This window comes from Balaenoptera acutorostrata, chromosome 10 (assembly GCF_949987535.1).
Source record: "Balaenoptera acutorostrata chromosome 10, mBalAcu1.1, whole genome shotgun sequence".
Lineage (NCBI taxonomy): Eukaryota > Metazoa > Chordata > Mammalia > Artiodactyla > Balaenopteridae > Balaenoptera > Balaenoptera acutorostrata.
Genome location: NC_080073.1, coordinates 76,861,978 through 76,876,033, shown reverse-complemented (window position 1 = coordinate 76,876,033; position 14,056 = coordinate 76,861,978). Strand labels below are relative to the sequence as shown.

General features: G+C 44.0%; 1 protein-coding gene across 7 annotated transcripts in view; it reads right to left on the bottom strand.

The window, feature by feature from the left end:
- Positions 1-14,056, bottom strand: part of RUNX2 (RUNX family transcription factor 2) — a 314,463-nt gene that overhangs the window by 106,565 nt on the left and 193,842 nt on the right. For 2 of the 7 annotated variants that reach the window (XM_057554385.1, XM_057554390.1), the window contains one exon: positions 1,455-1,520. The exons of the other annotated variants lie outside the window; for them this stretch is intronic. In XM_057554385.1, the coding sequence (XP_057410368.1) occupies positions 1,455-1,520 (66 nt within the window). The remainder of the gene's footprint in view (positions 1-1,454; positions 1,521-14,056) is intronic. 7 annotated transcript variants of the gene reach the window in all.

The window sequence follows — 14,056 nt, the reverse complement described above, 5'->3', positions numbered from 1 at the left end:
CACCGGTCACTACACAGACTTCTGGGGTTCTTCTGTTTGTTTGTTTTTTCACTTTACAGTCTGAGCGGCATTTAGCCTCAAGTTCTTCACCCCCAGAGAATCCCAAAGGGCTTTAAAAACCCAAATGTGTGCTAGGTCGTGTGTGTGTAAACCAACCCAACACTCTAATCAGACAGATTCACTCACCAGACTGTAAGACTGAATCCTCATTGATTTTTTTCCCCTCTCTTTTTGTTCCTTGTTGTACCTCAGATATTTGAAAGTGACCTTTTTACTAAGTCGGACACGTTTCTTTTTCTCAACCCAATATAAAGAAAATTCCAAAGTGATCCGTTTTGTTACTGGTACTCTTAGCAGGGCCCTTTCGTCAATGAGGGAACGTCAAAAAGATACCCTAGCATGGGCCTATCACTTCAACTCTTAAAATAATGTGAAATCCTGTTTTATTCCTCATCTTGGTAACAGATTTCAAAAAAAATCAAACTAGATTTCAATGTTTTCTGGAACTATCTTACTTATCTGGGGGTGTATAGGGAGTGTCTGACCCTCAGAAATTCTCCCAAGGGTCATAAACTAGCAGGTTTTGAAAGTGAGTGGGGGGAAGGCTTGGTACCTGGGAATCACTGCATTTCAAGTCTTGATGGGAGAAGTAGGACCTGATTAAGGCCATGTGCCAACAGCAGCTTTGGGGAAAGGCTCGCTGGTAGAGGAGATAAAACAGGAGGGCACCTCACCATCCACCTTCCGGACCCCTGTACCACATCCTACAGAATTAGCTTCAGGCCAGTTTGAACTGGGAACCTGAAGCAAAGACAGTTTTCCTCCAAAATGTAAAGTCCTTTAACTTCTAAAGCTAATAGGATGCCTCCTTAATAGGTATTTCTCGCACTTAACTTATGAAACCACAGTTAGAAACTACTTCGTGTGGAAATTAGTTTTCGAAAATGCCAAAAACTTATAGTTGTGATCTTTAAAGACAGGGTTATGAATTTCTAACACTGACAGAATTGTGACAAGCCGTTTTATAATACCAGTGTTCTTAAGATTTTGTTCACACCTAAAATCTTCCAATCCTTTGGATCTCATACATTTGCTTTTCCTACCGCTTTTATCTGTAAGGGAAAGCACTCAGTAATTCTTGAAGGTCTTAGTGAGCAGGTACTTCTTCAGCTTCAATTTTATTTAGCCACGTTCTTGGATACTACAATACTTATTAAACGAATCATCCCAATATTTTTCTTTCAAGGTGCTGATGGAGAGTTGTTCATTTTTGTTAAAATGCACACTGCCTGTGTTCTTTATAAAATGCTCGGGGCAAGTGCCGTGATGTGCACTGATAGCGAGAAGTGACTACTTCAAAGCAATATATCGTTAACAAGGTGTTTCTCACTCATCGGACAGTCCCAATCAGACAGCCCCACCCAGCCCAGCCCAGCAATTGTGAAAAGTCTCACCTGCCTGGCTCTTCTTACTGAGAGTGGAAGGCCAGAGGCAGAAGTCAGAGGTGGCAGTGTCATCATCTGTAAAACGAGGGGATGAGCTCTAAGTTCCCTTCCGGCTCTAACGTTCTATCACCGTGAATCCCAAGACAGGAGGAGAAGCAACTGCCTTGGTTGGGGGGGGGGGGAGGGAGGGGGGGAGGCAGAGAAGGTCCCACCCCTCACAGTACCTTCCCAGAATCCACAGGCCCATAAGCAGAGAGTAAAAAGCTGGTGAGCAGCTTCTAAGACCAGAAGCAAACACTTTCAAGATGACAAACCAAAACTAGCACAGTCTGGGCAGTTACTCGCTGCTTTTTATAAATTCTTCCATCCTCCACTGGCCTCTCCCTAACCCCTCCCAAATATGAAATTCTGACAAGCTCAGGTGTGAAAAGGTACAAGAAGTGATTAGGACAGAATCGCCAACGGGGCCAGATGAGATTTGCCATCTCCCTGCCCTGTGCTTCTGTAGTGCCTGACATGATACAGGCCCTGCACGGAGACCACAGATGTTCTCGGCCAGCCTGATTTTTCACTGCAGGGCATCTAGGTGAACTTGAGTTGGCAGAGTTAAAAGGGTATAGGCAGGCCACCTCTGTATGCTTTAAGTTCAACGCTCGGCCCGTGAGAGAAACGAGAATAATGTGAGCAGTTTCAAATGGAAAGATGTCACCCTTAAAGCATCAGCGTTCGCCCCCCACAGGAGCACAGAGCTTACACAGGTAGGCTCATCAATGTAAAAAATGCTTCTCGTGGATATTTATACTTAAAATATACTGTCGTCATAATTAAAATTCCAGGTGGTTTCCCTGATGTTGATGCAGAAGCCTCATTAAAACCCTTTATGTGGGACCCTGCCAGTAAACTCCAGTGTGGTTTTGAATTTCTCTCTCCACCTCCCACCCCCAACTTCTCGATTTTACCTGATCCACTTGTCTGATGTTTTTATTATCCATCACATGCCAGGATCACTCTACCTTTTTGGTTTCTAAATGCCAGCTAATGCAAATTGACATTCATTTTTCAATTAATGAGCTCTGGCTGTGGTTTATAGGAAACAATGCAACACACTTCCGCTGGCTCTACAGAATTTTGACCAATGACTTCTAGTCATTTGAGACTGTCATGTCTTGAGGATTAACTCCTTCTGGGCAAAGAGAGCTCATGAGGACTTTAAAGGGATTATATGGTAATTTTTATAAGTTACAAAAAATAAAATTTTCTGGAACTTAGTTATTTCGTGTTACACTGCAATGTGTTCTGTAGGAAGAAATTTTAACAACTTGCTGCAGTATCATGTGAGATCTCTTATATAATAATCAATGATGGGGAGATGGAAGGAATTCTAAACTTAAAAAGAAAGAACTTAAACCCCTTCCTAACCTTCGATTATTTATAATAGTTATTACAGAAGCAAAGGATATAACTAAATTTTCTTTCATTGAATGGGGTTGTACCTGTACTTCTAACCTCCGTTCTGTACAAGAACTCAGTTTTTCTTTTAGACCATCTTCTCAGGTTATTTCGACCTTGTGTCCTAAACTATTCATACCCATGTCACCAGCCACATTACGTCCAGCTACCAACTATCTATAGACCTAGATATTATATCAACTAAAGTAAAGAAAATATAATATCTACTTATTAAGAGGATCAGGATGAAAGCCTGGAGAGTTCTAAAAGTACTCTTACCCCAATCTAATTTTAGAAATGTAAAGCCAAAGCTCAGGAACGGCCCCAGTGATCTGCCTTGTAGCCTCAGAGCCAGTTTGAAACTCCAGATTACAACCTACCGATTAAATAAAGCCAGCATTGCCAGGAGTTACTTGAAGCCCAAGATAAACATGGTGCATCTTCCTGATAGGCTTGTTTTTACCCAGCATGGAGACAAGGGTATGCTGTACAGTAAACACGTACATGATATGGAGTAGAATGCAACACTTGGGTGAATTTTCAGACAAACAAAAAAATGACTTCAACAAAATTTTGCACTTGTGAAGCTTTAAACTATGCCCCCAGATTCCCTAAGGTACCCATTTATCCTCCTCTGCTAGTTTGGGGTACTCTGGTGAAAAAAAAAATCCAAACCCCTCGTTTACTGCTTAGATGATCCTAATCTAACCCACTGACAAATAGGGAAGCTCAGTGGAGAAGGGAACCAAAAATGTGCTCTGCAAAAATCACAGAGCTCCAGAGAGGCAGAACCACAGCTAGACAAGACCTCTTCGACCTCTAACCACTCTGCAGTCTTAGTCACCCTTAAGGAATTCGGTGGACACAACCACAGATATATATTTGCTGTCTTACAAGCCTATCTGCCGAAATAAATTTGCCTAGAAATATTTAAGTAGGTTCTTCTGGTGCCCATGTGTTGCCCAATGAGAGCGACTGTCCTTGGGACACTAGTTAAAAACTCTTTCGGAACACATATATATGGAATCTAAGGGAAAAAAAAAAAAAAAAAAAAAAAGGCCATGAAGAACCTAGTGGCAAGACAGGAATAAAGACACAGACCTACTAGAGAATGGACTTGAGGATATGGGGAGGGGGTGGGGTGAGATGTGACAGGGTAAGAGAGTGTCATGGACATATATACACTACCAAATGTAAAATAGATAGCTAGTGGGAAGCAGCCGCATAGCACAGGGAGATCAGCTCGGTGCTTTGTGACCACCTAGAGGGGTGGGATGGGGAGGGTGGGAGGGAGGGAGATGCAAGAGGGAAGAGAAATGGGAACATATTGTATATGTATAACTGATTCACTTTGTTATAAAGCAGATGCTAACACACTATTGTAAGGCAATTATACTTCAATAAAGATGTTTGAGAAAAAAAAAAAAAGAAAAAAAAAAACTCTTTCGGGACTTGTTGATCTAATCTGCTGAACAGTGAGCAACTAATTCAGTTGTTCGTGGCATAATGTGAAGGAGACCAAGGTCAAGGGCTTGATTCCCTTAGGACCTGCTGGTTCCCTACAGATGCATTTCATTCCACCACTGCTCGCTGCACCCTTAGCCAGTCAGACAGCTGCAGATTTATGTAGTTATCATAAATAGAGCTGCAAGAACCTTGCTCATTGAAACGGCAGCAGCGGCAGTTTTTCACCACCTAGTGTACCTGGGGAAGAATATATTAATAAAATGCCCATGAAGCTCAAATAAAAATAAAATCGATGTTAAAAGTAAAAATTTCTTGCTCCTCTCCGCCAAAGTCTATGGGGAAAAAGGAAATGGCCTCCCTTTACCCAACCAGGTCTCTTGGGTCTCCCAAGCAAGTGGAAAGTGTAGGGGAAAGGAGTGAAACCAAGATAAGGGAGAATAAAAGAGAAGCTCTGATCTTTTATTCTTGCAGCCTGCAAGCCTCCACTCAGCGCCTTCCACACTCCCATGGCTAAGGAGAGTTATCTTGGGTCATGCTTGACTCCTAACTAGAGTGAGCTGCGGAGGGCAGTGATAGTCTAATCCTTGTTCGTCTTCCCCTTTGGGGCTTAATAACAATGATACTTGATGTTTCTAGGCCTTTACCAAGTACTTTCACATGCATTTTCTTATTCAGTAGACCGTCAAGACATAATGGTTGGTTGAAAATGGGCCAGGAGAGCTCTCAAAAGAATGGAAATAGGAGTTTGAAAAGAATAGCAGACTGGGGTACTTGCCATTCAGGGCTGTCAGCTAGGAAACATCGTACCCATGTATCACCCCCTCTCAGCGGTGGAATTTACACACCCCAGCCAAGGAGGGCAGGTCGGGGCGGAGAAAAGGACAAGGGGCCTTGAATCCAGGTGGAACACAGATGGGCAAATGCAGAGTCCTCTGCCCTTTTTTAATGCAAGGGCAAAAATATACAGAATGAAAAGCCATCATACTTCTCGGCAATGAGGCATTAACTTCAAAGCTTCATTGAGGCCTTTTAAATGGTAGGAGTTGTTGCCACACCAAATCTCAAATAACGTCCGGGTACTTTTTATTAACCCCCTTGCAGCATCCTTTCTATTGGAACATATAATACATGAGATCTCCACAGAGCCGCTCTCCTCTAACAATCTTCTTCCCCTTCTACATTTTGGCTGCCACCTTCCCAACTGCTCTATTATATAATTTCCTATTTCACTCCTGTTCGAAATAGCATTCATTTTCCATGTCACTCTTTCGGGCCCTCAGCCACTACTTTACTGAATTATTAGCTGTTTCGTAGCCTGTGCTCTCCAACTACAAAGTAAGCTTTGGATGGTAAGGATGATTTATTTTCCTTTCATATCCCTCAGAACCGTCTACATTATAAGAGCTTAAATTTTTTTAAATATAAGTGTATGAATGAATGGATAAATCAACAAATAAGTAAATTAGCTGGGGGATCAGGAACTCTGCACAACAGCTGGTACATTTTTGACGCATCAAGAAAACAGATATTATAATAAACATTAAGCAATGCTGACATCAAACCTAAAATGTAACTCAAATATGATTCCATACCTATAAAACCTCGTAAAACTCTCTTTAAAGGGTGTTCAAAGCTCTCCCCAAGCATTGTTACATCCGTTGACCTCACGTTTCAGACAGGGGCCCGCAAATGGCAGTTGCCACTAGTGAAAGGATTCCTCTGTTTTGCCACCGTGCTGTTCCCAATATCCTGAGAGCCCGTATCTGTGTGTAAGTCTACACTGGGGAGCCACGGGGAGAAGAGAGGAAGGAGAAAGAGGGCCAGGCCAGAAATGTACAGCCTGCGGTAAGGCGAGTCAGCAAGCTCCTCTCCCTCTGGACCCCAAGGTAACTGCTGCCACTAAGGTCACGGGGTTGATTTGCAGTGGGTTGGAAAGCTTGCTTCCTGTCTGAATTTCTAGATAGTACATAGAGCCAGTAAGTCAGCATCATCCAGAATTGCGGATGACCTTTATAGATGAAGAGATGTCAGCCTGGAGGCACGTGGATCTGCGTGACATCCCGAGATGAAAACGTGGTCCTCCTGTCTCAGGCCCGAGTGTGCTACTCCCTGTCTGCATCCCTGACAGTGCGTGCCGGTGGGGAAACGGAGAGCTTCGGCCTTGAGCTTCCTTAGATCTGCGTTCTACGAAAACACACACAGAAGGGGAAAATCTTCCACCTTTTCAGGCTACACAGGGGCAGAGCCTTGAAACCAGAGGGTGTCATCCCGACCCAGCACAGGTCACAGCCACCCTTCACCAGGCGTGACTGAGCAGCTCTGCAAAGGGGGCGCGGAAAATAAGGGTGAGGCTCTTGGCATAGTCAGAGCCTTCTGTTCTACTCTTCCACGGTCACGTCCCACTACTGCTGGGTATGAACCTTCCTCTTTGTGGCGGGACAGGTACTCAGGACCCTCACTACAGCTTTGCTCATCCCCAGACTCACGGCCACCTCTCTTTTCTCTGCCAGACCCGGGTATGTAAGCACTGCCTTCAAAGCTCACCACTACACAAGGACTTCCCAGGTATACAAATCCCTATCACCTTTTCTTTACCCTATACATCTGGAACGTTTACAGATGTAAGTTTTACCACGCCATGCATTTTAAAGTATCATCACTGGTTTTAGAGAAGCATTTTCATTTTCCAGCTAAAGGGAAAGCAAATGAAGAAGAAGAACCATGTACCCTTCTTTGAGATCCTACCTAGTAGGGGCTTCCCTGGCGGTCCAGTGGTTAAGACGCCTCGCTTTTACTGCAGGGGGCGCGGGTTCGATCCCTGGTCAGGGAACTAAGAACCCCGCACGCTGTGCAGCCAAAAAAAAAAAAAAGCACCACCCCTACCTGGTTCACAGTATGGTACCGAAAAAAGACGAGTACTTCCAAAACATCTACTAAACGAATCAGTTACTAGCATAGACCCAAGCAAGCAACATGACAGAAGCAGAAATGCTATGTAAACATTACCTAAAAATCAACTTTCGACTCTACACAGAACATTACTTTGCATTTTCCACATTGAGGTTTGGAGAGATTTTTACATCAGTTTTCTTACTTTCCCTGAATTTGTCCCCTCACACTAAAATGATCAAGTATCAATCACTAAATTAGTTTTACTTTTAATTTCATTAGATAATAGGTGGAAAAATATACCCCACGTGGGAGAAATGTAATGGATCACACTGATGGAGAAGAAAGCAGCAAAATGAGAATTTGAAATCGATTTTTTGAAGATAATGAGAGGTCAGACTACCAAGCTCCATAGTTTTGCAAAAGAGAGGAAAAGTGCCTCGACTATCCAGTATAAATATTTATTTTCCGTGTTGTAATGAATTGTACTTTTCCACTGCACGCTCACAAATTCTGAAAGACCAGCTGATCCCAAGGCTAAGAAAGTATGCTATGCTGAAGGAAAGAGAGAGAAAAAGGAAGAATAAAAATAAAGCAAAAAACGCACAACCTGGCAATTTTCAGAAACTTCAACCATCCCTTAAACCCACCCAAATTTTGAGGATATGGTTGGAATAATACATTTCCTCTTGGTGAGAAGGAGGGAGGCCATAGATGTGCAGTGCGTGCGTGTGTGTGTGTGTGTGTGTGTGTGTGTGTGTGTGTGTGTGTTCGTGTGTGCATGGGGAGGGAGGGTAAGAGAGAAGGAAGAAACCAAAGGGTGAAGGGGGGAGAGAAACGGAGGAAAAACGAGAGAGATCTTCTTGCTGGGCCTTGATTAAGAACTTTTAAAAGGCTAGGAAGGGTGGATAGTCTTTGAAACCAGATCTGCCACAGGAAGGAGGCCAGCACCCAGGACACCGTGTCTTTCAGAAGGGGCCACCCACAGAGCCGCGGTGGTCATATGACTGCTCTGTCACATCCTGAAGCCATTTCCAGCCCATGCACACGTCTGTGCTCCCATTTAGAGAGGATGGGATATATTGGGAACACACATATGGAAACACTTTCAGAGAATCAGTTTCCATGAAATTCATAATGAGCCAAGTGGCTTCAGATGTGGTTGCGTTCCTCCGATTAGCCAGAAAAAAAAAGAAGGAAGAAAAGGAGGAAAAAGGGACAAATCCACCCTTTCAGACCTTATTTCAGTTTCAGAGAAATTAAAAACCACTAATGACTTATGTCTACCAAAACATAGAGCCACAATTAAGACAGGAGGAACTAGGAAAAAGAGGGACAGAGGTTTAGAAGCAATAGCCTTTCCCTCCTAAAAATAACAGCTTCAATATCAGTAATCTTGTCTTAAATCAGGGGGAGGCTTTCCTGTGACGGTATCTGCCTAGGGTGGCATAATTAATTTTCTGACATCCTGGCAACATGCAGCGCGCATGCGCATGTGTGGGGTGGGACCACGCGGACAGAGGCAGAGGCTAGAAGACCGGCTTTTATTCGATAACATATGTGGCCAATTAAGATTATTTTAAAAATTGCAACTAAATGATAAATTGTTCCTAAGTAAATCTTTCCAAAAAGCCTGAATGCAGAAGGGACAGCCTGGTATTTTCCTGTGGCCTGTGCTAATGGTAACTCAGACTATATTAAAAGCAGAAATTTATGAACTGGTTGAGATGTTATATATTAGACAATCAAGCTTAGCTGATAGGAAGGCATGAAATACAAGAAGGGAACAACTGGGGGAGGGACTTTAAAAAGGGACATTGAACTGATATTAGTAAGTTAAGACGTTATTTTTATATTAAAACCAAAGCAGATATACTATGGAGGAAAATTCACATTAATTTTAAGGTATAACAGGAGACAAGAAAATGCTCTCCAGGCAAGAGTTGGGGTTGTTTTGGGTTACATCAGCAGATTGGGGGGTACAGAGTGGGGAAGGAGCTGAGTTCCCTCTGCCCTTTGGGGTGCTTCAGTGGGAAAGTCTTTCAAGCTTGGTATGTTGTTTAGGAATGCCCTGAGGATGGGCTGGGAACCATCACTGGCTGGTGTTTAACAGACCAGTCTTTGCTCCAAGCATAGGAATCCTCCAAGTGATTTTGTAGTCACAGCATCCCATGGTGTCACAGGTTTTGCTAAGGGGAAAGAGATTCGAAGGTTCCCACCGGCAGAGGATCTGTACTCCGTGGGAGATGTCTACTCACATTACGGTGAGTCTACTCACATTAAATCCTCACCCCAGCCCTGGGAAGGAGACAGTATCACTGACCCTACATTATGGATGACAAACTGAAGCCCAAAGAAGCAAAGTGATTCCCTCAAGTTTACAGACCAGTAAATGGTGGCCTGGGACCTGGCCCCAGACCTAAGGGGCTCAGCTGCCACAGTCCCCTCCAGGGTTCAGGGATTCTGTGTCACTTTCATGCGAGTTCTAACATACTGGTGGCCATGCCTACCTGGAGGGCAATGATGGAAAGGGTTCTGATCAATTGTCAGTGACAGGCCTGGGGATGGAGGTGGGGATGGGATGTGGAACTGGGGGCGGGGGGGGGGGGGGCGGGGAGGCTGATCCCTGCCACCTATTTTCCGTGCTCGACTCAGCCCCAGAATTCTCATATGGTCCTTACCGTTGATGTTCTGAGTGATCGTAAGCAAGTCACATTTTATTATTCCCCAGGTTCCCTCATTGGGTAAGACTCTTGTAAGTGAGAACGGGCAAAAGTACACAGCAAACAGTAAACATCTCCATCTCAAAAGGGTATTCCTTCATACGGTACTATTTGAATTAGTAGAGCCAGAGGTGAAGGAAAATTTAAAAATTGGGTCCAAGCTGGGAAAGACGTGAGCTGAGAATTAGAATCCTGAAACTCCTGATTCACTCCACACACCCGGCTCCAGGCCCAACCAAACTCTTCTGTTAAAAAAAAAAGCCTCTTGCAGTGGGAAAAGGAGGCTAGGAGAGCAAATAATCACCATAGCAACCACATTCCACCATCCCCTAAATGCGCAGACTGTTTTCAGATCCAGCTCGATTCTCCCCGTCTTAAAGTAGGTGCAGATAGACTAAATCCAGCACCAATGCAGTTTCAGACTCTCCCTGTGACTGACTCTAGCGCTGACCCAGGAAGTCTCCAGGCAGCGGCTGCCTTGGAGGTGGCATCGCTCAAAATGTGACAAGCTCGGGGCACCGTTTTTTTCAAATAAAATTCCCTTCCAAGGGCTTAGCACCCTGGTGTGGTCCCACAGCCCTGAAGCCATCCTGAACCTTAACGCCTGTGTCTCGAACCACCCGATGTCCCAAGACCCAGAATGTGAACCAGATGACCAAAGGGCTCTGGTTCAGGCTCGAAGTCAGCTCCGCAAGGTACAGCTCTCCCGGGCCTGATATGACCCACGTTAATCTGGGATCAAAGCCGCAGGCTTCAGCCTCAAGCTGTGTGCTGCCGGGACCTGTCCTTAGCCATGCCCTCTTTCCCTCTCCAATCAGATGCATCCACTTATCGGCTCCCTCTGCCCATGCCCTGGGATGGGTTCCTGTCCCAGGGAGACCATGTAAGAGGCTTCCTGGTTGTGCCTTAGAACCAAGGTCCACTTGTGTGTGTGTTGTATCTGCTGCCCAGATGGCTTAGCAATCCTTGTCTCATCCAACTTGCTGGTTCCTCAAGCTTTCCTACCCGTTCTGTGACTTCATGTCACGCTTTTTTTACTCGGGTTTGTGTGTATGTTTCTAGATCTCTCTATCAGGCACACAGCAAACATTTGCTGGAGTGACAATCCTGTCCCAACTTACCTTTCCAGTCTCGTTTCTCACTCTCCTTCTTCGGGAGCTCTACAGTCCATTCAGACTGGACCCCTGTCCGTGTTCTGTCCTGTCCACCTTCCATTTTCCCTCCTTCAGGCGCCGGTTTTACGTTATTCTCCTCAGCCCTCAGTGTCCGCACCTCCACTCTATCTCAATCCCTTGAAATTCTAAGCATCCTGTAAAATCTACCTCACAATCCGCCTCCGCTTCCAAGAGTCTTCTCGTGTTCTTGCTTTAGCCCAGAGCGACCCCTCCTTCCTCTGCACCTTGTTCTTCACTTATATTTCTCTTCTAGGCAGGCATGCACATGCAGAGGACCTACAATCGCCTCACCACTTCTACCAGCCTGTAAATTCCTTGAGAACGACAACTCTGTCCTATATATCTTCAAACGCACCGTAGCTCCTCTCAGAGTGACATTCGGAAAGTTTTTAAATGTGTGTGAGAGGAAAAAGAGATGGCGATGCCAGGTTTGACCTAAAGCCTTGTCTCTAACTGCATTTTGCCTGTGCCTTCTGATTTCTGCCTGTCTATCTGCAGCCAACGGCTTTTCCTGACCTACTACACCTGTGGTTTACTTGCACCGAAAGGGCTCAGGTTAGTTCCAGACCCACGGCACTGCTCTGCCCACCGGTTTTGGGGTGCGTCTCTCGTTCTAACCTGTCCCCTGGGTTTGCTCCCTTACACTAAGAGCAAAAATTTGTTCTGGCTTTTTCAGTCCCAAGCAAACTCTCCTGTCCCACGTCAATACTGACTCTCAACACTGACTCCCAAAAATAATAGTTCAATTAAAACATCATGTCGCAAATGTGTACATTGCTTTTTAGGTTGTCACTGTTTTTACATACATCTGGTTTTACCTTCACAAAAAGCCCAACTGACGTGGAAGCTGAGTCAAGGAAAGAAGGCACCAACTCAAGGACGCAGCCAATTAGTGGCAGAGCCAGGATGGAATTGAGTTTCCTAATTTGTCCCTTTTCCCCACTCAACTTGTCCCTTTAGCGTCTACTACTTTTCATCCTAAGAGGAGTCCTGACAGGGAGAAAGATGGTATTTCTTTAACAACAGGGATCATCTCGATTGAATTTTTTTTTTTTAAGTGATGACCGGCATGCTTTCTCACATTGAAGGTTTATATCCAATAATATCAGAAACCAAACTACTACCTTTCATTTAACTGAAAAACTGACTCACTTTGAAAAGAATTTCTTTTTCTTTGTTGCTAGGATTCAGCCTAAAACCATGTACAAGTCTTCATACTGTCCTGAGACAATGCTCCTTATGTAACTTCCGAATCCAAACACAGTGTTGCAGTAACTCGTTCCTCTGACATTCTGAGTTTGTCCACTCAGGCCCTGCACACGGAATTAACTCAAAACTTCTGCAAGAAAAACGTCCCTTTTAGAGTTTGATTTGGCATCCATTTCAAAGAGCTGTTTGTATATTTTAGAATATGGAGAATTTTCCTTTGATTGAAACCTCTCTTTTCACAATGGACAAGAGATGATTTCTCTTCTGAGTGATTTAAACAAAAACAAACACATCTTAGTTACATAGAACCTTGTTCTCAAAGTGGGTTTTTTGACACAAATCAAACCCTACAGATTGTAAAGCATTTGGCAAAAGCCTTCAAACAGCCAAAGCCAAATAGTGAAATTTTCCTTGTTGTAGGAGATAAACAAATACTAAGGCAAATCGGAAAAAAAAAAGAAAAAGAGGACCTCCTTTCACTTTCTACTCTGCTCGATAACGTTGCCCTCTCAACACACACACCCACCCCTGCAGAGGGGTTTCATCCTCAATGTTTATTCCTGGTGCTATAGTAATAAACCTGCCGCAAATGGACAATTTCAACATCTGTTTGTGGCTGCTCCCAGACTCCTTGTACTCCTTTAGGACATGAAGACGGCTGTCTCCCAAGTGTAAACAGACACACCTAATTATGTATTAAGGTGTCTGAGAGGAGCTACTTGTTTCGATGACCAAAAAAAAAAAAAAGAGGGCCTGGTCAGCTCCATATCCTTGAGAGAAACACACAAAAACACAACAAATAGTCCAACAGTAGCTCCTCCAACAGTGGAAGTTCTTTGCCTGCCCAAAACCTGAGCCCTATTTTTCCCCAGCCTGGGAATACCGTCCACTGAGTGCACTCTAGATGTGGCCCAAAACAGCTGATGACCGGGACAGGAGAGATGGTGCTGTCACAGATGTGGAGCAGAGTCTACTCGGTCTCTTCATAAGGATTTAATTCGAGGGTGAAAAGAGGAAAGGGGCAAAGGAGATAATTCAGGGATAGCTTCTTTTTTTCCTTCAGATCACAATGGCCGTGTGCAGCAATAGCAAAAAAATGTCAGTGGTCTATTAGATATGTAGCAGGAGAATAGGATTCTAGAGCCTTGGGCTAGCAGTCGGGGTGGGGGAGGGTTCTAGTCACAGCAGTGTCCCTAATGGGAAGGGTGATCATGGTGGGGCCCCCCCCCCATTCTTCGTCAGTAAAATGATGGAACTTGACTCAATCATCTTTATGGGTTTCCAACTCTAAAATTCTAATTCAGCTACGTATTACAAAACCTTGAGAATTCCAAAAGTACCTTTAAAATTCTATTAGAAGTGCTGTTCCTCTAAACAAAGGTGCCCATTCATTAAAAAACAGTATTACAGTCTTTTTTTAAACGAAGTATATAAATCCACTGTGCGAAAAATACCAGGTTTCCCTCGATATACAAAATGCCGATTAGAAAATTAAGTTCTTCCACAAAATAAAAAAAGTATAATTGTTAACAACAGTTTGCAAGGAGGCCAAAAGAAAATGGGAACACTAATAGCTTTTCAAGAAAGTTTTTCGTCATTAAATTTAGCAGTAAAGGGGGTTAAAATTTGCTTTAGGCTCACACATTCGGTGAGAGATACGATGTGAGCTATTTCTCTTTCTTCTTTGTTCTAGACTTTT